This window comes from Peromyscus californicus, unplaced genomic scaffold, assembly GCF_007827085.1.
Source record: "Peromyscus californicus insignis strain IS unplaced genomic scaffold, ASM782708v3 Scaffold_11__1_contigs__length_118956290, whole genome shotgun sequence".
Lineage (NCBI taxonomy): Eukaryota > Metazoa > Chordata > Mammalia > Rodentia > Cricetidae > Peromyscus > Peromyscus californicus.
The window spans coordinates 71,998,311-72,023,903 of NW_026294402.1; the positions used below are offsets into that span (position 1 = coordinate 71,998,311).

The following is a 25,593-nucleotide window of genomic DNA, read 5'->3' on the forward strand; positions in this document are numbered from 1 at the left end:
TTAAAAATGTAGAATTGTAAATGATCTGAAAATGAAAAATCATTGTCATTAATTCATGGCTTTTGAGTAGCCCCAATATCTATGGTCTTGAACAATTTACCTTGGCCAAATGAGTACATTGCAATCATCTACTCCTCCTTAGAGAAGCATTATTTTAAATCATGTATCATACATAACATTTACATCCTATTGTACCAAGATAAATTTCTTACATAATTTTATATGTAAAATAAAATCCACAAGATCTGTCTCATATGAACTGCATGGATTTAATATGCTTCAATATGCCCACACACCTTTGTGAAACAGGTTTGTGATAAAACTGTAGGTTCAACTAATAAATTTTCAGCTTTAATGTACAACAGATTATAACCTGTATAAAATGGTTCAGTAGTGGAAAAGAAAGCTGTAAAGTCAAAGGTTCTAAAAGAAATGTGACTTGGAGCCATATCTCACAGAGTCCCAGGCAGTATTAACTATTAGTTTTCTACATACAAAGTTAACATGTAACATGTAGCCCCTCACTTTCCAGGGGAGTGTGTCTCAGTTAGAGGACAGAGCAGGTGCATGTCCTCTTTGCCTCATTGCTAGGGAAAACGTCTCCCAGATCTCTGAAGGCAGATGCTTGTGATCAGATTTCAGAGATGACACCTGAAAATGACAGCGGGTCTTTGTCCCTAAACACTGCCCCCATGACTCACCATGATGGCCCTAGACAGTGAGAAAAGGGGCAACTGTGGAAGAGTTGCTTCCCATGCACTTCTAATGCTTTAAGCTTATTATATTTTGTTAAGCTACAAAAGGTAAAAAGTTGGGAAAGGAGCTAGAGACCAACTCTCAAATGTTTCTCCAGCAGACAACCATGCAGATCAACATTTGTCCATACAGAACACAGACTTTAGACCACATGTGGATGGTTTGGAGTTATTAACAGAGACACAAGCTACAAGAAATGTTACACACTTAATATTGATCTTATGCTGCTAAACATTTCCCATGTAAATCTTACTTTTTAGACATCATACAAAGGCTTCATTTTCTGGATCATGCTAAGAGAATAAGAATGCAGATTCGCCGGGCGGTGGTGGCGCACGCCTTTAATCCCAGCACTCGGGAGGCAGAGGCAGGCAGATCTCTGTGAGTTGGAAGCCAGCCTGGTCTCCAAAGCGAGTTCCAGGAAAGGCGCAAAGCTACACAGAGAAACCCTGTCTTGAAAAACCAAAAAAAAAAGAATGCAGATTCATAAACCTGCATACCAAAATATCACGTGGCTGACAAACAATTAACATTTGACAAATGATAGCAACAGTACTTGAAACACTATCATTAAGCATGTAAAAAAAATAGGCTTAATGCAGTAACTACTAAATATCCTAAATAAATCACCATAAAATAACATATGACATCTATAATTTCCCACACTTGGTAAACAATTTCACTTTGATTCTGATGTGAATCTTCCATGTGATTTCACTTGCATACATGTGATTAGCTTATTAATATATATATATATATATATATGTATATATACACATATCATCCTATCATTTTATACTTGGTGATGCTTAAAAGCAAAGCAAAACTACCTAGATCCATATGGAAGCTTTTTTTAGTCATTAGGAGTGATTTCCAATCTCCCTGCTATGCAGAAGGGAGTAGGGGCAGGAGCAGTGATTGACAGGAGTGGATGAGGAGTTTTAGCTGGTGGTAGAGTCTGCATTGCTACAGCAGACACTCAGTATTATATCTCGGTATGCATAGAACATGATAATGGAGGCTGACATTAATCAAATCTTGACCTGATCAATGACTAAGGTAGCCAGTTGTGCACATAATCTCATTTTACCTTGACTTTGATTTATGCAAACAGAGGAAGAAACACTTAAACATAACAGATTTTAAATTTTCAAAGAAGGGGGAATCTAGTGAAGTCTGAATCAAACCTCCAAGTCTTCTTGACAGTGGACAAGACATCTCTGAGATCATATTCAACCCTCATGGTGAAAAGGATGTCAGCCATTATGCTAACCAAGATGCTTTCATCACAGTATCTTAAACTAGGAGCAGTTTTGATTTTAGTAAAACTGGAAAACATGCATTTTTTTCCATTAGAAATTTTATACATGTAACAAAACTGACACTAGAAACATAAAAATCACTCTGCTTAAAAGCCAACACTGACCTTCTGTTCCAAGAGCAATGTGTTTGTAGGGATTGCTGCAAAAGCTTTGTAGCTTGACTTGGTCTTGTATTGCTAGAATGGGTAACCAGAAAGTAAGAATGGAGATGAAAAGGGAGAAGAATATGACATAATTATAGGCAGCTCTATTAAGTTAAATGACACATTATCAGGTGAAGAAAGGGGTTATTTTCCACAACTTGTTATTGAAAAGAAATTAGTCCATCATGTTAATATTTTGTTAGATTGATAAGTCAAGAAATATGTAAAAACATGTTAGCCTACAGATCCTGAACAATTATTATTACTTAGTTTTATCCAAAGTATCCATTCCTACAAATTTGTATATAAATTTCTTGGTAACTGCATTATATCAGAGAAGTATAATTCTATAAATGATTTAAGAGCCCTGTTGGATTCTCAGGCAAATATATAGCCATTATTGGTAAATATGCCAATAAATTTAATTCAGCCCTTAATACATATTTGCTTCATTCATAAAAACAAAGATTATACTACACAAAATTTAGCAACAGTTTCAGGTTGGTTTAGGTTGGACTTTTTTAGGCAAGGTCTCTCTACATAGCCTAAGATAGGCTTGACCTAAATATGTAGCCCAAGCTGGCCTGAAATTCATGATCATCCTGCTTCCTCCTCCCAAGTGGTGGAATTGTTGGATAGAACTCTACACCTGGCTAACAGCAGTTTTAACACAGCAATTTGGCCAATAACTAAGTAATAGCAGAATTTAACACCAGAGTTGAAATGGGGTCCAATCTCATGGTCCTAATTTCATTTTTCATACTATCAGTACTTCTGCTTTTTACTGGAGAGTTGTGAACAAAGGAAATTAAAAGAATCCTGAGTTTTAAGTCAAACAGAGCTATGTGAGTTGTTTGGAAGAGTTGAAGATTAATGAAGATGTAGAAATTGGGATAAGATAAAATCCATTATTAAAAGCCCTGTTTTGCTGTTATTCTGGGTCTTGAGTTAATTGGCTAATTTCAAGACTCCTTTATACCACATTCCCTGCCTGAGGCAGCTTCCCCAGTGGCTCACAGTCCAAACCTTAGTTCCTTGAAAAGCAAACCAAAGTGTTAACCAATGAAAACTGGAGTTGTCAAAAAATCTAAGGGGAAATAGAATCTATAATTGCAGGGAGGTGAAAGACTGGGAGTAAATGGGAGCGGGGATGGAAGAAAGAGGTAAGTGAGAGAATATGGAAAGGGCAATTAGCACTAAAGGCCATTTGAGGGACCGTATGTAAACCTACTACTGGAGAGGCTTCCTCATATATCTATATGAGAAAGAAGTCCAAGTGGAATAAGCAAATAGTGGAGAGACATGCCCCAACTAGATATCTTTACCACAAAGTTAAACCTCCAGTGCCAAGAATGAGTTACATATGGTTGAGTCATTGGCCAAAGGGACCCTACGGGAAGTCCCAAAGATCTCAGGCTAATGCCAGGGCTGTTGGTTGCTGTCCTCACACTGATGGTTTATGACATCCTGTTGCTGATGACAACACTTGCATATCTCTTGAATGCAGAAAATTTGATCTGTTGCCTAACTATAGGCTTCACCCCTACTGACTAGCGATCACAGTACTGGAAAGTATTCTGCACACTACCAAGGGAGAAAAGTAACCATCAACCCAGCTCCAAAGACTGTGAGCTACAATAGTGACCTGCCTGCAAGATATACTGCTACAATTGTGGCACAAACATTGTGGGAGTGACTAATCACTGTTTGATTGGATTTAAGACCATTTCCAGGAAATGGAGCCCATGCCTGCCACTTCTCAGGTGGCCACAAACTTTAGACTGGTTGGTCATGGTCCTAGAGGAAAACCAATACTACTGTTCTGCTAAAGAAACATAGCAATAAAATGACTCCTGGTGACATTCTGTTTAGTGGTTCACTCAGCCATCATCAGAGATGCTGCCTATTGCAATAGAGGGGAACCAATACAGAGAGACCCAGAACTGGGCAACATGCAGAGAATGAGAGATTTTTAAATACTCAGTCCTAAGTAGTAATGTCTTCATCAAACCCCTCCCCTCAAGGCTCAGGAAACTATATGGAAGAGAAAGTGGAAAGATTCTAAGAGCTATATAGGATGGGTGACTCCAAGGGAACAGCAAACTCCAGACACAACAGAACTGCTACGCATATGAACTCAAAGAGCCTGTGGAAGCATGTGCAGGGCCTCCACAGGGCTAGACAGGATTACAGGGCCGAGAGGGGGAAATCAACACAGGCTCTCAACCCTAACCAATAAGCTATCTGCAATTGAGACCTGCTTATAAAGAGTGTTTTATCCAGTGGAATCTCACCGGTTTATTAAACAAACTTTAGAGTAGGACTCATGCCCATCAGTAGATGACCAACACAAAACAAGCTCAATGGTATTTTTATAGACACTTTGTCTCAGATTTCTTTGTTGAGGCATTTTTTTGTCTTATCTGTCTTTTGCCTGTATAGTGTGTTTTCCAATTTTGTGATTCTGTGGGTTTTATTTCTTGTGGGGTTTTTTTGCTTGGTTTGTTTGTTGGTGAGTTGGGGTTTTTTTTTGTTTGTTTATTTGTTTTTTAAGGAAAGAGAGAAAAAGTGTCCATTTGAGTGGGTAGGGAGGTGAAGAGGATCTAGGAAGAGCTGCAAGAGGGGAAAACTGTGATCAGAACGTACTGTATGAAAATTTTTATAGATGTAATTAAAATAAACTTGGTTAAACTTGTGTGATGAGGCTGAATCCAGCATGTCCATTTTCCTAAGAAGGGCCTGGGGAGAATGAGTGCTCTGATGGCATAGAGGAAGAACAACAGTGCACAGCTGAAAGCCAAAAACAGGCTCTCTTCTTCTTGTTCTGTTGTTGTCTTTCTTATCTTCCTGCTTATTATATTAGATATAGTGAAATTAGCAATGCAAGGCCAGGATGTCAAGAAGCCACTGTAGTCTGTCTATCACAACTCTCACTTACACATACTCATACGCAAATAAATGCACTTATTTAAATGCACATACAAATTCATGTTTATTCATACATATATCCATACTCTCACATAAACATAAACAAACTCAACAACACGCAGAGAAAGACCTCTGGATCTGAACCCTTCTCTCATCAGGGAATAGGCTGCTTATTTACCTGCTACTTTCTCTTCTCCAAATGGCTCTTTGCTAGAAAAAGAAGCAGCTTTTCAATCTTCTGTAAGCCTCCCAGCTCTCCTGCCTCCTGTACTCTCATCTTCATGACAGACAATTTCTAGAGGATACCTGAGGTCACTTACAGTCCTAGTATCTACATTGGTCCTGCAATGCTGTCACCTCTAGACAACAATGTGCCCAAGTAAGGATTCAGAATGAAATGTAATTTCTTTATGAATATTTACATAAATTTACAGAACCCTGCAGCTGAAGACTCATCAGGAAAATCTGTAGTCAAATGATGTATCCTAGACTTGAGTATTATTTCTATCCAATTTTATCTTAGAGAATTGTGTTCTCACTTTAAACTGTGAAGATAAGAATTTTATATTATTTTATGAGCTGTTTTTGTTAGATATGATATCTTTATCATTATCTAAGACATACATCAAAGATGGAAAGCTCTTACGACTGGGTTCTCTCAGTGTGGTAGACACTAGAACATTCTGTCAATCTTACTGGATATAGAATTCAACTAATGAATTCATTCAACAATTACCTATTGAGTAGCTACTCCATGGCATACAGTCCTCCTCTAAAGCATGTGCCTTTCCCAGATTTTCAGTCTGAGAAATCATGCTTGTGGTGGTTTGAAATAAAATGGCCCCCAAAGAAACTGTCATAATTAGGAGGTATGGCCTCGTTGGAGTAGGTGTGGTCTTATTGGAGGAAGTGTGTCACTGTGGAGGCGGGCTTTGAGGTCCCATGTATGCTCAAGCCACACCTAGTGACACTAACCACTTCCTCTTGCCTTTGGGTCAAGATATAAGAACTCTCAGCTCCTTCTCCAGTACCATATCTGCCTGCATGCTGCCTTGTTTCCCAGCATGACAATAATAAACTAAATCTCTGAACTACAAGCAAGTCACCCCAATTAAATGTTTTCATTTATAAGAGTTGTCATGGTCATGGTGTCACTTCACAATAGAAACCCTACCTAATAAAATGCTTATTGCCATAAAAGATGCTTTTTGAATTCAGCATCTTTCCTCTGAGTTTCTGCATAGTGTTGGATTTCAACATGGAGTTCTTTGTTCTAATTGGAACATATGTCTTCCCAGCATTCCAAGGCTTCCAGGTGCTATGCAAAACTCCTTGGTTTCCTTCTTTGGTATAAATCTGAACTTTTCTAGAGAAGATCATTTGAGATAACTTAAATTATATTACAAGAATCCCATCAGTAGGGCCAGAGACATGGTTTAGCGGATAAAGTGACTGCATACCTCCCAGGATCTGAGTTTGATCCCCAGAACCCACATAAAGGTTTAAGGGGAGAACTAACGCCACAAAGCTGTACTCCAGCCTCTACCCACTTTCACCCCAACAAACACATATCATATACGCACTCACACACACAAAGCACAAAGCATACCTACACAATTATAACAAACATTAAGAAACTAATCACCTTTAGCTTCGCATAGAAAATAGAACTGAAAATTCTCACATAGAAAGTAAAACTGAAAAGCCAGCTCTAAGCAGCTTTCTGAATCTTGCAAACAGAGCAATGATACCCACCATAGATGTGCAACTGGTCATTTGTGTTTTCAGTTAAGCTTCAAGAAACACTTCTTAAAAATATACCACACAGTATAAAGCAGTATTAGGTTTAGAAAAGAAAACAGATTGTATACTTGTTTGCAGCTCTTATCTTGCTAATGCTGGCTGTGAAGTTAATGGTAACAAGAACACATCTTATTCCTACAAAAAACCATTCCCCAACCAGTACTGTACTTTCCATGGCCAGTGCCTACAGGTATACTACAGACTCTAGTCATAAAATCCCACAGGATCTCAAGATAAACTAGGTTAAACATCTTGAGATTTATGGAATTACCTTCAGAAGTAGAAGAACCTCCAAACAGCAACAGCAGGGGGTCCTTAGTGTAAATTCTCATTGCAAGAATGACCAGCTTCTTTAGATCTTTGAGCTTGAAGAGAGACTGAATGAAATTCTCACTGCTTGATTTTCCAGAACCACACCAAAATTGCTAAAATCATTATCTTGGTGATGTAAGGTCTGAGATGAATGATCAACCCCATCTCAGAGCCAACTCATAGAAGATTACCCAGACATCCACCCCCTTATTTCTGGAGTGCTGGGCAATACAATCTATAATGGTTCTGATGACTGACTAGGCAGGAATGGTGTGACTGGGCCTGTTGAGCACGGTCTCTGGACCACGGTAGATCTGGCAAGGTGGGCTTTGCTTCACATCCTCAATAAGCCAATTAAACAAAAAAATAATACTGAAAACAGAGAAAAGTTTAGTCAATGCTGTTATATTAGGAAGGGAACAAAGACACCCAGTGGTCCTGAAGTCCATCTTTGGGGCCTTGGCATGAGGTTGAGACTAAAGCAAATGACAAGCAGCAGTATATCCATAACTAAGTAGTCTTGGACCAGATGTAGCCTGCCCATCATTGCTTGAGTTCTAGTCTCTCCTGCAAGTTTTCCCAGAGACAAATTACTCCTCTGACTGACATCAGGCTTTTGTTGTTTTTCTTTCTCTCAGAATGACATTACTGGGAAAATTCTAATTTTTTTACAATGCCTGTTTTCAAAAGTCTGATAGCCAAATGGAGGGGCACAAATGCCTAGACTATCTGCATCGCTGCCAGGATGTTACAGTCATGGTGGAACTGCCAATACTTATAAAGGCCTGTGCCTAACACAGCACTGGCAGAAGTAGTCATTATAAAACTTGTCCGTACATCTTTCTTCACAGGAACTCTATCCATATCTGATTTATCTTTTTTGTTTTGGACATCCCAAATATATAAAACTTACTTCCTTAGAATATTTTTCTAGCCCTATTCATCTGCTAGGTCTTTTAGAAGAGAAATTTTATATTATTTCTCCTTTTATTTTATCTTATACTTAAGATCAGCTTAGTGTAGAACAAATGTACAGCATACATTTGCTGGTATGTGTATCTGACTAAAATTTTAACTGAAGATTACAATACAATTCAAAGGACATGAAAAAGCACAAGCTCTTCACCTGTTGTTCAGCCCCAGACAAGCTTGGCTACTGGGAATCCGTCTTTCCCACGTAAACGCATCCCTGGCACTTCCAACCTACTGAAGTTCTGAAGTCATTTTCCTCCCCGATTGTTTGTTGCCTCATTTGAGATACAGTCTTATTCTGAAGTCCTGGTTGGCCGAGAAATTGCTGTGTAGACCAGAATGGCCTGGGAATTACAGAGATCTGCCTGTCTCTGCGTTCAGAATGACTGCCGGGACTTAAAGATGCGCACCACCATCCTCAGCCTTATCTTTTCTTCTTGATGTGAAACTGTAACATCTGAAGTCATGAACTTGAATCCCAGTTTTCTTTTTTTTTTTTCATTTTTAATTTCCTCTATTTTTCCTTCAAAAAGTTTCTTCTGGACTGGGGAGATGGTTCATTGGGTAAAATGCTTGCTATACAAGTAGGAATAATGAAGTTCAGATTCCCAGCATCCAAATGAAAAATCAAGTGAGGCTATACCCCCTGTAACCCCAGCACTGCTGGTGGGGAGGGCAGTTACAGGCAGATCCTGAGGATCCACTGGCCAGCCAGTCTAGTCAAAATGGTGAACTCCAAGTTCATTGAGAAACCTGTCACCAAATATATGGTACAGAGGCAACCGAGAAAGATATCAACATCTGACTTCCAGATGTGGCTAACAGGTAAGCACACACATACACATATGATTACATCACACACATACACTCAATATTACATCACACACACAGAGACACAGGTCAAAAGAAAAATTTTTTAAAAAGTCTCATTTTGAATAAAGTTGAACTCTCCAATTAAAAAGCAAACACTCGCCGGGCGGTGGTGGCGCACACCTTTAATCCCAGCACTCAGGGGGCAGAGCCAGGCAGATCTCTGTGAGTTCGAGGCCAGCCTGGGCTACCAAGTGAGTCCCAGGAAAGGCACAAAGCTACACAGAGAAACCCTGTCTCGAAAAACCAAAAAAAAAAACCAAAACAAAACAAAACAAAAAAAAAGCAAACACTCCCCCAGGGTGAAAAAGAACCTTTCGTTAACTACTCACACCTGAATGTGATGCATCACTACAAACAATTTAGGGTCCAGCTGGAGAAAACACAAAGAAATGAGGCACAATACTAGTCAGTATTGAAATGGAAGTGACAGGAATAAGAATGGAATTATGAGGAGTTATTAGTCCCCTAAAAATACAGGAAACTTATTAAGTGTGTTAAATAAAAACTAGTTACAGGCCGGGCGGTGGTGGCGCACGCCTTTAATCCCAGCACTTGGGAGGCAGAGCCAGGCGGATCTCTGTGAGTTCGAGGCCAGCCTGGGCTACCAAGTGAGTCCCAGGAAAGGCGCAAAGCTGCACAGAGAAACCCTGTCTCGAAAAACCAAAAAAAAAAAAAAAAAAAAAAAAAAAGAGAAAAAAAAAAAAACTAGTTACAACAAATAGAAAAAAATAGGAAATCGCAAAAATCTAGTAACTTAACTTTTCATATAGTGGTTCTGATGTTTTCTGAAAGTTATACAACTTACAAAATCTATGCAAGCATCTTCATCTTCACTTCTATGGCTTGAATTGACTTAACAAGACAGATACAATCACCTTCCGGGGGATTTTTACTTCATTGCTTATCCTTGTATATTCCACTCTTTATATGTCAGTCAGAACTGTGTCACCTATTCAAAACCTTCCCAGAACTTGAAAGTAAAACCCTGTGTGAAGACATTCAAACACAGCATTTGAATGAATTGAGCTGTCACTGGAAGCTTCCTCTTTGAGAACTGACTCTCATAGCATCCAAAAGTGCTATGGAAGCCACCAATGGAGAAAAGCAATCGAAAGTCCCACCCAGCTTTATAGACTACAAATCTCACTAGTGATATTCCCAAGAGAGATATTCCCAATGGTGCAATAGTGGCACTTTCATCAGGGGAGTAACCAGCAGCAACTAACTAGACACAAGGCCTTCATTCAAGAGAGAGAAACCATGCCTGGAACTGTAAACCTCACCACTACCCTAGGGTCATAGACCCTGGAAGAGAATCTACTACTTCCATTTTGTTAAACCAATATAATTTCTAAATGTAATCTAACTATGTATCTTCACACCCACAGATAAATGCAGCTCACACCACTCATCAAAGAAGGTTCTTTTTGCAGCATATGGAAGCTATTACAGAGATCTACAACTAGTCAAAATGCAGAATATAAGTGACCATGAGGTGCTCAACCACAATTGCTACACCTGCAATGAAACCCCTACATCTCAAAGCTCGGGGAACACTGATGAAGAGGGAGAGGTAAGATTGTAAGAGCCAAAGGATGAGGATGCCTGCTGTTAGTATCTTCTTGACTTGTCAAGGAAGTCATTCCCATGAATTCTCAGCAATATGGTTGTCTAAATACTATTCATCATGACAGCATGGATGGGGGAAATTTCAGAAGTGTATACCTCTAGATGAAGAACTACAGCCAATCAATGGTTATTGAGAGAAGGATAATCCGTTTTCTTGAGGAATAAGTCCTCTGATAGGTATTTAAACCCAAGTATTCAACCCCAAACCCACCTACATACAAGCATGCATATGATACTTAATAAGATGTCATTAATTTGACAAGGAGTCAGGGAGAACATAGGAAGAAGAGCTGGAGTGGGAACAGGAGATGTGAAAACAATGTAAATGTTGTACTTGTATGAAATTTTCAAAAAAAATTCAATAAAAAGAAAACCTAAAACAGCCTATCTTCCTCAAAGTAAAAATCAGAGACCTCAGAGTAGAATCTAGTTTCTAATCCCTCTCTCTCTCTCTCTGACAACATCAGCATTCTCCTGCTCACTACACACCCCAACACCTGCCCTAAATCTGTTCCTTCTACTTTTCAATCAAGTACTCTTGAGCCTCAGGAATTTTCCTCATTACACACCTCCTACATCATAACTTCTCAAGGAAACAAACTGAGCCATCTGACACATATCCGAGACCCTGCCCCTTTCTATAGTAACCTTACTAGGCTATATTCTTCCCCATACCATTCCTGACCCTCAAAGGAGATACTTGACTTTCAATTTGAGAAAGGGATTGTTTCTCTTCCACCACAGAATGTAAACTTTCTCTGAGGAAGTAATTTCTCATTTTTTTTAACTTACTGCAATGTGTAGCGCTTAGGAAAGCATACTAGATGGGCAGTACATACGTACTGAATGGTTCACCCAGATTAACCTTTTAGCTCATGCTTCCTATCACTCACTTCTAAAACTGTATTTGCGTCTACAAAAATGGGGAAAGTCACATCCTGCCTGCTGCACCAAGTTTTCAATATAACAAAATTGGAAATGTTTTTATGCCTTAAAGGAATGAGAGTTTAATAAATAGGACACTGGCTCTGAAGTCTCATGAAGCAGTAAAAGCTCCCGACTGATCCTGTAAACAAGCTGAGTCCAAATAGCTTGAAGCCAGACCATTGGAAGCACTCATTTGGAAGAAATTTAAAACGGTTTTCAGTGAGTACTAGATTATATGAGATTTTGATATTATAGTCTCTCCAACTCTATGTGAAATACCACGGAAGCTCACTAGGAGGGGAAAAAAATCAAACTATTATAAAAATGACGACCAATTATATTTGGAACTCAACCACAATCTTGGGTAAATGTTGTACCACCATCTTTCCCAAAGGGGAAAAAGTATCTCAAACAATATAGAAGTTGGTCAGAGAACAGTCTCAGCAATACTCAGGGAGGTGCTCATCCTGCCCAGGGCCATGAACATAAAACAGACTGTTGCAAAAACTATATCTGAAATTAGCATGTCAATTATACCATATTAATGCAATTCAATTATGACAATAACAAAGGAGCTTCAAACATGTTTTCTATCTGAATTCAGCTCAGCATTGTCTAGCCATTCCACTTTATTTTAATATCAAAGGGCAGTAGGTACAGCCCAGACTTTGAACTGATGTCCTTCAAGCATTTCTGTTTCAGTTTGTTGACTACCTGTGTTTGAGGATCCCTATCTGTTTGGTGCATGATGCCTCGATAAATATGAAGGTTTTTTTTTAACTTCAAAAAGAGCACTTTTCTTGGATTGACACCACCCTGGAAGGAGTGAGGCAAGACACACCTTGTGAAAGTGAATAAATTATTTGGTACCTCAACGCTGTTTTCTAGCTGTCCTTGCCTTCTGTGAAGTAATATCACCAATTTAAACAAAACAGTCAGATGCAAAACCAAAATTGGAATGCACTTCATCTTCGCTGGTGTCAACATGAATGAATTTCTATACTGAAGACATTAGCCCCAAGAAGGGTAGTTTGTAATAAAAAGTGAGTTGACTTTCTAACTTCAAACTATAGAAATGCAATAGTAAGAAGGAAATAAAAACTAAGATGAAAAGTAAGAGTATGTCTCAGAAACATTTCTTGGCAGAAGTTATAAATTTCTATGTTAAAACTTTTTTTGTAAACAAAGGAGTAGGCTACTATTTTGACTGACAGGTAAATAGTTCTTGTTATTATCATGGTCACTAATTTTAATGAGCACATCTAACTACAATTTCAAAAACTACTAATCAGGAAAATTAAAGAAAGCTAGTGCTGGAATTCTTCAAAATTGAGAGCAGAAAGAAAACCATAGAAAAGTAGGTCTTTGACATATGGGCCTTTAATTTATCAAAAGCTTTTTAGGCCTCATCAAATGCTGTCTATATCCACTATAGAATAAAATGTGAGCAAAGCACACTGGAGCACAAACAGTAACACTTTGAACAAGGTGCTATGGTGGAGAAAACTTTTCACAAAGAATAATGAGTAATTTAGGTGTATGGCAAGTGTGCTGACTAGTTTCTGTCAACTCAACATAAGCTCAGGTCATCTGGGAAGAACTCTTAACTGAGAAAATACCTCCATCACATTGGCCCATGAGCAAGTCTACAGGGCATTTTATTTTATTAATGATTGATGTGGGAGGGCCCACCTACTGTGAGTGGCACCATCTCTAGAAAGGGGGTCTTACATTGCATAAAAATCAAACTGAGCAGCTGGGCATGGTGGCACATGTCTTTAATCCTAGTACTTGGGAGGCAGAGGCAGGTGGATCTCTGTGAGTTCAAGGCTAGCCTGAACTATAGAATGAGTTCCAGGACAACCAAGGCTGTTACACAGAGAAAGCCTGTCTCAAAAAAAAAGAAAGGAAGAAAGAAAGAAAAAGAAAAGAAAAGAAAAAAGAAACAAACAAAACTCAAACTGAGCAACCATGGGGATCAAGTCAGTAAGCAGCATCCCTCTTTGTTCTCTGCCCCACACTGCCTACCTGATTTCCCTTCATGATGAACTCTAAGTTGTCATGTGAAATAAACCTTTTCCTCTTCACATTAATTTTGGTTATGGTGTTTTATCACAGCAATTAAAAAACAAACCAGAAGATCAAGAAAGCACTGAGAATGATTCTCAGTGGCAGAGCATGGGGGAAGGGTTGTCTGCACTGAGGGGGGAGGGGTGGCTGAAGCAGGAATCACAAGTTCAAGGCCACATGGTCTATGTAGGGAGACCCTACCTTAAATTTTAAAAAATACCAAGTCAACAAATTCAGTAAGTGATTAGATTGACAGTTTTTAGTATGTGGTACACAATTTTCACAATCATGCATTTATATTCAAATGTCAACAAGTTTTTTTAAGATAAATAATTACCTATTAATTTTTTAATTATCACATAGACTCCTTAAAGAGCTACTACAGTGGTAGGCATGCAGTGTCTAATGCCTACTTTTTCAGCTGAAAGGCATTCCAATATCAATAACAATATCTTGTGAGTTGTTCTATTTCCCTAACCTTATATTCATTATCTGGTAATAACAGAATTGAACTCATTTTTTTTTTGTGATACTCAAAAACCTAGAAACTATATTACTAAAATATATGGGATTGAAAAGTCCCATGTACTACTAGCTAGTAGTAGTTTTCATAGATTTGTTTTACTCACTTAACAACTATCCAATCCTGAGGGTAATAGAATATATAGGAAGCGAGCATGGCCTAGAGTAGAACTCCATGCTCCAGCAAGACTGAATTACGAAGTCCCTCCTCAGACGTGCCTTCTCTCATGGTAAGTAAGTACCACGTCACACCCTTGCTCAACAGACTGCTTCAGAACATTGAAAAGCCAGAATCACTCTTATTGCTGTTTCTTCGTGCTCGGTTTCTTCCTTCTTTCCATATCGAAAAATGTTAAATACCTAGTGCTGGTAGTAAATTAAATACTTTTGCATATAAAGAAAATTTCTATTTCCTTTCGCCTTAAATGTAAAGAGTAAAATCCAGTTTTATTTTTGCTTGCAGGATGGAGAGAAATGAAGAAAAATTAGCCTTGCAGGAGGGAAAGAAAAGTGATCCTTATGAATAAACAAGGGCAAGGGAAATAGAAAATTTCCAAACTGGCATTGGTTATATCATTATCCTAGATCTATGCTATATGCATGATATTAATTATGTCTACTAACTACACTGTCAATACAAAGTATTTTGACAGAGAATGAGACTCTTCTTATTAACTTATCAGAAATGTAGCATATTGTAAAATGCCATCTGTTTTTAACTGGAACCAAAGCTATAACCCATGCCCAGAAAAAAAAAATGTATTTGTCTCGTGTGTGTGTGTGTGTGTGTGTGTGTGTGTGTGTGTGTGTGTGTGTGTGTGTGTGTGTTTCCCTTGAGTCATAGTCATACGATGAATATAATAATTATTTATTTTTCCTTGAAAAGAAGATTCTTCAATATTTCAAAATAAACATGCAACATGCAAAAATACCTTGGGCTTCTTATTTTCAGGGTCTGTTGACATGGACAGTGCGCAAGGTGAGGTCAGCTCCTTGGTTCTTGTTAGAGAGACAGGAAGTGATGGGGTTGGAACAAGTGAGCTGTGGTTGGATATTATGCTTTCTGGAGGTCCAGTTCTTGAAGGATATGTACCATTGCCATAACTTAGGTGCAGTTCTGAAGGACTAGGCTGGAGTACCTGGGTTAGTGAACTCTCAGGAGGAAGAATGGAGAGCCCTAAGTTGGGATGACAAGCAGAGCTAGCATGGGAGATAGGAGGAGCAGAAGGAACCGAAGGGCTCAGTCCCCGGCTTGAGTGTTGTTGAGAGCAAGCTCTTTTGGATCTGTCTATCAGGTCTGAGAGAGCTGGGGAGGGGTGGAAACGTTTCTCTAGAGAGGAAAGGGCAGTGCTCTCATTAACAGGAGATGCAGAGGATAATAAGGGGAAAGGGTGTGTGCAAGTATTCCTGTTCTTTTCTGGACTCCTGAGGTTACCATCCTGTCTGCCCTCCGAAGAGGAAAGAGGGGATGAGCCCGGTGTGACTGGAGGGACATCAGCAAAACCGAACGTGTCAGTCTGTAATTGGGATAGTGTTGGACTGTTCCTCAGTGTGCCTCGTGGTATTTTCTCTATATTCATAGAAGCATAGCTGCTACTGTCGGGGGCTAGTGGAGAGAGGGGGTACATCTGAGATAGTGGGGTAGACTTGGGAAAGAAAGGGAGGTGGCAGGGTAGGTGGGTCTCTGCAGAAGCCTGGAGTTCTCCTTGCTCTAAAGACCCAGCTGTCAAGGAGCAACTTGAGAGAGATTTCTTAGGTGTGGGTGAAGTTTGCTTTACTTTTTGATCAAGTGTGAGAGTGGATGAGGTCAGGGAATTGAGAGAGAAGGTTGGGCAGGATGCAGGGGATAAAGGCCTTTGGTGAGAAGGGTTTGATTTGAGGATAGCAGTGAGGAGAGAGAGCCGCGAGGGTACCGGGGACTTGAGCCCTGACTTTGAAAGATTTCCACTGGATGACATTCGGCTACAGACAGTAGATAAGGAGCCATGGGAAGAGGAGGTAAGTGGTTTGGGACTTGGAGACAGTGAATGCATGACAATGCGGACCGGTATGTAGGAAGCTGAAGGTGACTTCAGAGAAGCACCAGAGGCAGGTGAAGGAGAGGTTTTCAGATCTTCCCTGGGATCAAGGACATGCGAAGTTGACATTTTCTTCTGTGCTTCGGGTGCCAGTCCAGGTGTGTGAGCAGCAACATTTGAGCCACATGAACTAGAACGGGGCAGTTGAGTGGAAGGGGGAAATAATAATGACGAGGCGCCCCTCCACGCAGAAAGGGGGGACTCGTGAGCAGTAGTGTGAAAATACGTAGCTGATTCTTCCACCGAGGCCCCTGTGGCATCCAGCCTGCGAGTGTGAAACTCCTCTAGCACAGAGGCTCCGCTGACGTTAGCTGGGACCGGTGGCGTTTTCTGATTAGTTGGAGAAACAAAGGAGAAAGCAGGTGGTTTATGAGCAAGCTGCTCAGAGGTAAGTGGGAGAAGTTAGCTAGAGGGAAGAAACATAGATTGAAATAGGACATCACTTACGAAATTATCAAAATACTCTTTGCAGTGTGCGCTTGTGCAAACAGGCCTTCTAGCAGTTTACATGAAATGAGACATTTTAAGCCTCCATTAGTAACGAAGGAGTTCATGCTTACTAATGAGACATGGCTTTGAATTTCAAATAACACATAAATCATGAAGTAGTACATCCTATAGCCATCTACTCCCTGAAACAAAAATCAACATAAAATTTGTTTTCATAATTCTATTGTAGAAAATAATTCATTCAGATTATTTAAAAATAGTTGTCCTAATTTGGAATTGTATAATCTGAAAGGACTGAAGTTGTCTCCATTACAAATTTAAAACTTCATTTTTGAAAATGAAATAGATTTTTCTGCCATTGAAAGAATATACACCATAGCTTGATGATGACTAGAATCCTAAATGTTAGTGTATTTCAATTGCTTATGATTCTAAAGACTTGGACTACATGATGAATCTGAAAAGGTGCCCAGAATTCAAAGGATGAAGCTCCCAACATCAACACACAATGATAAATTGAGAGAGTGAACACCGAGTCCAAAATAGAGAGGGCACTTTGGCTTATTTTCCCTAAGTTGCATGCCAGAATGAACATATAACGATAATTTAGTGAACACTTAGCCAATGATTTGTGTTCTTCTAAAACCAACAGGCTTTCTTTCTTATGATAAGAAGCCAGAGCACTTTAAAATCTATTTGAAACTAGGCAACTGCCCATCATACACTAAAAAAAGAGGAAAATTTTAAAACATAATTTTGCAAAAGAAAGTAGAAAAGAAGGTAGCCTGTGGAATAGCCTGTATATGTATTCTTGCACCGCTTAAGTAGTCTGAAATTTAAGGCAAATACTGAAATCATGCTAAAGTTTTTAAACAGAGGCTTTAAAATTATTAATTTGATTTTATCAGACTATAAAATAAAGGTATGCATGGCTAATGAACTTGAGAAATATGAGTCATATAAAACATTAATGAATATTAATATACATAGGTATATTGCACTAAGGAAATAGCAGGAAAATGTCTATAAACTTATATGAGAAAATTTTGGGTTGTAGATAAAGGACATATTTTGAAATTTTGATTCAGATCCATGTGAATAAAATTTCTAACAGACCCACTGTGATGAACTTCATGACATGTTATCTTGAGACCTAAAAACACTTAAACCTAACAAATTCAAACATTTCATTCCAAACTTCTTAGCCTCTGAGCAAATACACCCCAAATATTCCTTTTATAAATATGAAGATCAATAAGTAATTTGCCACATAAATAATATTTGAAATCATTGACAGAGTCCAGACTACCAAAACATCAGTAAAAATGAAAAATCAAACAAAACTCAATCAAACTGAGAAAGCTTAATCATCCTCATGAGGTTTATCTTGGAACACTGCTTAGCTGGTGTTTATGCAACTGATTCGTATGGTTGGGGAGGATATTTAAATGCAAACATCACTGACTGGGCAACACAACATGATGCTTCTGTTACTAAAAGATGACAACGTTTTATTTGGAGTTCTAATGTTGAAAAATCATTCTCTCAAGAGTTCCTATTCTTCCAGGGTGTGTGTGTGTGTGTGTGTGTGTGTGTGTGTGTGTGTGTGTGTGTGTGTGTATGCTAGTGCACATGTGTATGTGTTTTAACCATGAACTATCTCCTCTAATCATTTCCATGACTGATTTCTCCTCACAAGAAAAATGCGGACATTTCGAGTCTCCAGGGTGTCTCTGCATGCTGTACCCTATTTAGAAAAGCTGTTAGAATTTGCTAGAGATTTTTTGTAAATTACTACCAACTGCCACGAAAATCTGACTATCTTTCTAGTAATTCTGTTTTCTAAGAGCTTCAACACATGCAACAATCTATCAATTTATCTCAATTATTTACCAAATTATCAGCATATTAAGAATGTAGGTTCATTGAACTATGGGATACTTTCCTAATAACAATTCAGAATTTTGTCATATATTTTAAGAGTTAATTATTGAGGAAATTCTAAAACGCTGATGTCTAATAATATTTACTATATTGATCTACATATAATTTTACTTATATTTTAGTTGTAATGTTACTATATTTACAATATATTCATTAGTAATTTCCAAATGCACTATAATATTATTCTAACTTACACAAACATGTAAGTATAGCACCATAATTTTATAAACTTTTCAGACACAAGGGATTCATCATTAATTTAAAAAAAAAGAATTCACATTCCTGAGTCCATATTATTTTTATTCTTTTTCAAAAAAAAAAGGCAAAGACATAAATGAATAATGCCATGAGAAAGAAGGAGGGTCGCTCTTCAAATTCTCAGTCAGTAACTTGGAATGGGCCCTTCCTTTCCCCCTCTAAGCCCTTTGGCAACACCAGCAATGGGAAACTTTTTCACTGAAGTATATAGTGCATTCTCTTTCATCTTTCCCCATTTGTAACTACTCTGTGTTCTCAACCATTTCCTTCTTTCTCCTACATTGATGGAAGATCTTCTAGTGCTGACTGGGCTCAAGCCCTTGGCCACATGCTTCCTCCAAACTCATCCTCAGGACACTCTTCTCAAAAGGCTGTCCTCAACTTTTGGATGCAGTATCAGAACTCTAATGAGAGAAGATGCATGCAATTTGCTATTATCATGAGGTAGATGAATTTAACCACCATATCACGTATCGTTGAGGCCTTACATTTCTTAAACAACGATGCTATTAGAGAGCTGCCTTGAGTTACCTGGGGCTTTACACATTCACTTTTTCTAATGTGCCAAAGAGATATGAGAGTGTCTACATCAAAGCTGAAGTGTCTGCTCTGTTATCTGAGACGTGGACATGGCCAGATGCTGGTCCTCCACAACCATGCCCTCCCCCAGAATCATCACAGCATTATAGAAAACACCCCATTATCCTAACACAACAATCATTATATCATAGAAAGGTGGCCTCATACCTAATGGCTGGTCCTTTTCTCTCTAAGGCATACATATAATGCTACGATTCTTTTCTGAACCAATGAAATAATATTGCTGATATTCCTAACTCTAGCTTTAATCCATATAACTCAGCACCAAATTGAACTTTTAAAATCTAATCAATGAACATCTATTTCCTAAGACCTCGTCAGTGCTACCGTGAACCAAACGTGTTCCCTTCATTACACAGCCCTTCTCTTGCTATTTGGTCTCATCTCCCTGACTTCTCCATATTTTCCATTTTAGGTTTTGACAATAATTTTCTCAGTCTTACCATTTTTGTGAGCCTTGTTAACATTCTAGCAAGCTTGGTCTCTAGTCAATGCTCTGGGAAATCTTCATTCTTATGCCTATTGACTGCCATGACATTCCTGACTGCTGTCTACGCAAAGCTGCTGTGAAAGAAAACTTGGCCCCACCCTGTCAGATCATAGTATCACTGCATTTGATTTACCACCATGTCCTGTACAACAGTAATGTGAAAACGGGACAAACATCCTGCACCTGTTCAGAGTGGTGACTTTCTCAATAAACATTTGGGTATGACAAGGCACTGTGGATTGCTTTCAAGGTCAGTTGTCTCAGCTGGACGTCTCTCCACTTCCATACTAGAACTCTTCCAAAGTTAATATTCTCCTCCAAGCCTTAACTCATCACTTTTCAGAAGTTGAATTCTCCATATATACTCCATATATACTCTAAATCACAGGCACACTGGTATTCTCTATAAGTATTCATCTTTTTTTATAGTTTTACTAACTCTCCCATCCTAACAGAATTATGAAGAGAAATTCAATCTCTTCAAATTTTAACACTAAGTGTCAGTGTGGTGGGTGGTGAAAATGCCGACAATCTTCTGTTTTTTACTAAGTCCCTTGTCTCAGAACTGAATCTGGGCCAGTGGCATACTAGCAAATCTTCTACAGGAAGCAATCGCTTGGAAAGTTGCTGCACCAGGGCTTGTGTGGGCTTCTCTGTGGAGTCTCAGCTCATACCACACTGATTATTCTACTTATTCTGCACTAGGCTCTCAACACTAATGTCTGATGTACTCTTTGCCTCCCTAGACACAGACAAAATCATGTTCTGACATCAGCAAGTTGGAAGACCATCCCCTAAAATACCTACAGCTTTTCCTGCTGGAATTTCCAACTCAACCTGATTTTCACATAAGTAATTCCTTTGTATATGGTCACTAGTCCAAACCGTGCCATGTGGAGGAAATAACCGCTATTCATGAATAGTCGAGATTTGGTAAGCATTTGACAGATCCTGGGGTCTCCCACTAATGCAGAAAACTCCTCCTCCATTCTATCGACTCTTACTTGCCATGGAAGGAGAGAAAGAGAATACCACAGGAGCGAACTCAAGCAGGAAGAGAAACGGCAAGAAGGCAGGGGAAAGATCGCTAGAGAAGAGTGATAAATGAATGAAACTATGTGCTTGTATTTTTTGTCTAACAACTATAAGGATGCACATATGTAAATGTTTATCCCTCACCGTAAGAGCCCATCTACTTGGTTAAGACTTTAATCACCTGTCATCTACTCGTGCCCGGTTGGACTACTTTTGTGTTTTCTGTTTTGCATGCAGTCGGAGTCTTCTACCTGTGATCATGTTCATATTGCTTCCTAGCTATTTTATATAAACACACCATATTGCAGAAATCTGCTCGTGGGTCCAAAGCTAGTCCTTCCAGAAGTTAGCAGAATACAACAGGAAGTTTAATACTGCAACTTATTTCAAGATCTTCACTATCTGAATTCCTCGGGCTATAAGCTGACAATGATTTAAAGAATAGCGACATCACTAATTATGAGACAGTGACCCAGGGCTATCCTCTATGCCTGAGCTCTCACTCAGCTGTGAAAACTCTTCAAGAATTTTAGTATGATAATGTCTTTTCCAGATATATTTCCCAGAATCATATTTTTAATCATTCATGTGGTATTGTCTAAATATTCTCACTAGTTCAGGTATTGTGTTAGATGTTGGGGCCCAGAAGGGAGAAAAAGTTTTGTCAACAAACTGTTCTAATGGTATAAGACATACAAAAGCTACTGTGACACAATGTGCTAGTGTGAATAAGGTGTTCCTTATAAAAACTGAAGCCTGGGAATATTAAGATTTACAAAATGCAAGTGCTTACTGACACTTATGATTGGGATACATTCTAAGAAATGCATCATCATCTGATCTCATCATTGTGTAAACATTACAGAGAGCACAGATAGAACCAAGATCTCCACAATAGTACTGTGCACTGTAATTTTGATTAGGACCACAACTGCATATGCACCTATCACTGGCCAAGGTATTGTTATATTGCACATTACTAAATCTAACAAATACATGCAGTAATGTCCAAATTGACTAGAATTTTGTATTATAACCTTTAATGTTTTACTTTACTGAGTTCTTTTGATCTTATTGTCCACATTCTCTCCACAGTTCTCATATCCAAGATGTATCTGAACAAACGTATAAAGCTTCTTGCTCTTTTTGTCTCTTATAATGTGTCCCCAAGCATGTTGCCATCCCAACCATCTTAAATAGAGAAGGTTGTGTGTCAAGAGCTTACTATAGCCAGACATGGTTCCATGGTTCCAAGTTCTCTGTCTGTCTGACTGTCTATCTCTGTCTTTCTGTCTCTCTGTCTTTCTCTCTGTGTCTATCTCTGTCTCTCTGTCCCTGTGCATGTCTATCTATCTCTGTGTCTTTCTGTCTCTCTCTATGTGTCTGTCTCTGTCTGTCTATCTCTGTCTCTGTGTGTGTGTCTGTCTGTATGTATGTCTCTGTCTCTCTGTCCCTGTGTGTGTCTATCTCTGTCTCTCTCTGTGTCTCTGTTTATCTGTCTCTCTCTGTGTCTGTCTGTTCTGTCTCTGTCTCTCTGTGTATACATGCACCATCTTAATAATCCCCTTAAAGAGAGCTGATGCTCTCTTGATGGTTTGATTGTGAGCCTAACCTTTAATAGCTGAACATCTCTCCAGCTCAAAAATTGATATTTTCACCTCATTTTTAAATGAAGAAAGTAATCCTGACCTCAAATGACTTGCTGAGAGGATCAGGCAAGTAAGGTTTCTGTCTCATGTCTGCTTTCCTGTATCTGTGCCTCCTAAACAATGACTTCCCTGACCTCACTTCCCATCAGTTTTCAGTTCTATTTCTGACCCTATCACCCTACTTATACTCTTCTCACTAAGGTCATCAAATAACCTCCTAATTTTCAGATTTAAATGGGCTTGAGGTGACCCACTTTACTGACCTTGCTCTGTATTTCAATTACAAACTTCCTTTTTTCAAAGTCTCTTGTCTATAGACACGAAAAATTTTTAGACTTTTTCATAAACATTTAAATCTCTTCTATCTAATTTTTAGTTAAGTTTTTTTACTCAATTATTTATTTAATTTTCAAAAGCATATTTGCTTTTTACGCACACTTTATTTATTGATTTTTTAAGTATGTTTTCACTTAACCATTTCACTTTGTAGTGGTTAAAAAGAAAATAGCCGGGCGGTGGTGGCGCACGCCTTTAATCCCAGCACTCGGGAGGCAGAGCCAGGCAGATCTCTGTGAGTTTGAGGCCAGCCTGGACTACCAAGTGAGTTCCAGGAAAGGCGCAAAGCTACACAGAGAAACCCTGTCTCGAAAAACCAAAAAAAAAAAAAAAAAAAGAAAGAAAAAGAAAATAGCCACTAAAGTGAGTGGCACTATTAGGAGATGTGGCTTTGTTAGAGTAGGTGTGTGGCCTTGTTGGAAAAAGTGTGTCACTGTGGGCGTGGGCTTTGAGGTCCCCTATGCTCAAGCTACTCACAGTGTGACACTAAATTTACTTCCTGTTGCCTGTGATTCAAGATGTAGAACTCTCAGCCCCTTCTCCTGCATTATATCTGCCTGCATGCCGCCATATTCCACCATGATGATAATGGACGAAACCTCTGAAACTTTAAGCCACCCCAATTAAATGTGTTTCTTTATAAGAGTTACCATGGTCATGGTGCCTCTTCACAGCAATAGAAACCCTAACTAGAATTTGGTACCAGACAGAAATTGGTACCAGAGACTGGGATATTGCTATGATAGGCCTGACCATGTTTTTGTTTAGACTATTATGGACTTTGGTGCTTTGGATTAGGAGCATAGTGGAATGCTTTAAGCACTGCTAAAAAAAAAAAAAAAAGACAATGATGCTGAAAATCATTTGAACTATGTGGGGCTGGCTTAAGAGGTTTCAGAGGAGAAGAATTTTAGTATGTTGCCTAGAAATTGTTCTTATGATATTTTGGTGAAAAATGTGGCTGTATTTTGCCCTTTTCAAAAAAGTCTGCCTAAGACTAAAGTGAACAGTTTTGGATTAATTCCACTAGCAGAGGAAATTTCAAAAGAGCCTAGTATTGACTCTGTCAAATGGTTATTATGAGTGGTCACTCTTATGAAGATTTGTAATGAAAAGGAGTAAATTCAGAAAGTAAAAATACAAAATGTATAATTTGAGGAGAAAAGGAGCATGAGGAGCTAAGCTCTGTCTTCAAAAAGCTAAACAGATTAAGAAATGGAATAAATGGAGTAGTTACCTCAGAGCAAGATCCCACCCAGCTAAGTTTCCAACTTGTAAAAAGGAATTAAAGAAAATCTTAGAGCTGGGTGTGGTGGTGCATGCCTTTAATCTCAGCATGCCAGACATACTTCTAAAAACATATTTAGGATATACCAAACCACAAAATTTATGTTAGTATTTTCAGAATATACTAAGTCAATAGGGAGCAAAATGTTTAATACAAATGAAGTGAACATGAGCAACATCTTTATGGACTTTACAAACTGTTATGGGAGATAAGACATGTGTGAAACAGTAACAATGCATGCTGTACTTGGGCCATTTCAAAATTATGTGTTAAAGAACTATTAGAATTGTACAGGGAGGAGAGGGCACTCAAACAAATTTCATGGGTTAGTATCTGAGCAAGGACTTCAGAGATGAATAGAATGTGAATTTAATAATATTTGGGTTTTTTCTATACCTTAGTGAAGCCCACTTTCATACAAAGCACTTCTCTAAAGAAATTAACAAGAAATAAGCTTTAATTTCAAGTTATTTCCAATTTAATTAAGAAAAAAGAAAATCAATTATTAAAGGTTGAAAGAAATAGCAGTAGAGATTTTCTTAAATCTCCCATCAAAGAAAATCACAAAAACAGAGGAGTGCTAACTCATCTCTAGGAATTAGTCCAGCTACGGCTAAGCATCAATATCAAACAACATGGATGCGGGTTCTGGGAAGACATCATTCCAGAGAGCAACCAAGAGATCAGCAATGGATGAGTGGGCTGTTTGTGCTGAGTGGTAGTTCACAAGAGCTGAAGAAAAACAGTGCAATATGAAGCTAGATTAAGAGTCTAGAGTATGGAAAGGGAGTTGAAGTCATTCTTTAGGAATACTTCATTTCTGACTAACCAGTAATGCTAACTTACAGGGAGTTCCACATATGGATTCATTTTTCTTTATAAGAAAGACCAGAGATTTACTTCATTGACTACATTTCTAAATGAAAAAAAAATTAATGTTGCTAGTATCTAGCAACCCAGTCTTGGGATTTGTTGTCAAACTTTCACAAACTCCCACTACTATCTTAATTGCTGCTCCGGTCGTTTTTTGTTACTTTATGATTGTGAGTAACAGCTATCTTATTTTATGATCTATGTCATCACAGAAAATGAAACAGAAAAACAATATCAGTCTCCAAATTTCTTCATAAAAATGTTTCCTTTACATTTATTGTTATCATACTCCATATTCTTATCAAAGTGGCCACATTCAACTGTCTTCCCTGGCA

General features: G+C 38.5%; 1 protein-coding gene across 24 annotated transcripts in view; it reads right to left on the reverse strand.

The window, feature by feature from the left end:
* Mlip (muscular LMNA interacting protein) overlaps nt 1-25,593 on the reverse strand; it is a 231,365-nt gene that overhangs the window by 107,289 nt on the left and 98,483 nt on the right. For 13 of the 24 annotated variants that reach the window (XM_052714917.1, XM_052714916.1, XM_052714874.1 and 10 more), the window contains 2 exons: nt 15,190-16,665; nt 2,183-2,254 (listed from right to left, as the gene is read on the reverse strand). The exons of 3 other annotated variants lie outside the window; for them this stretch is intronic. In XM_052714917.1, coding sequence (XP_052570877.1) covers nt 2,183-2,254; nt 15,190-16,665 — 1,548 coding nt within the window. The remainder of the gene's footprint in view (nt 1-2,182; nt 2,255-15,189; nt 16,666-25,593) is intronic. 8 more of the 24 variants (XM_052714915.1, XM_052714913.1, XM_052714840.1 and 5 more) reach the window with 2 other exon arrangements.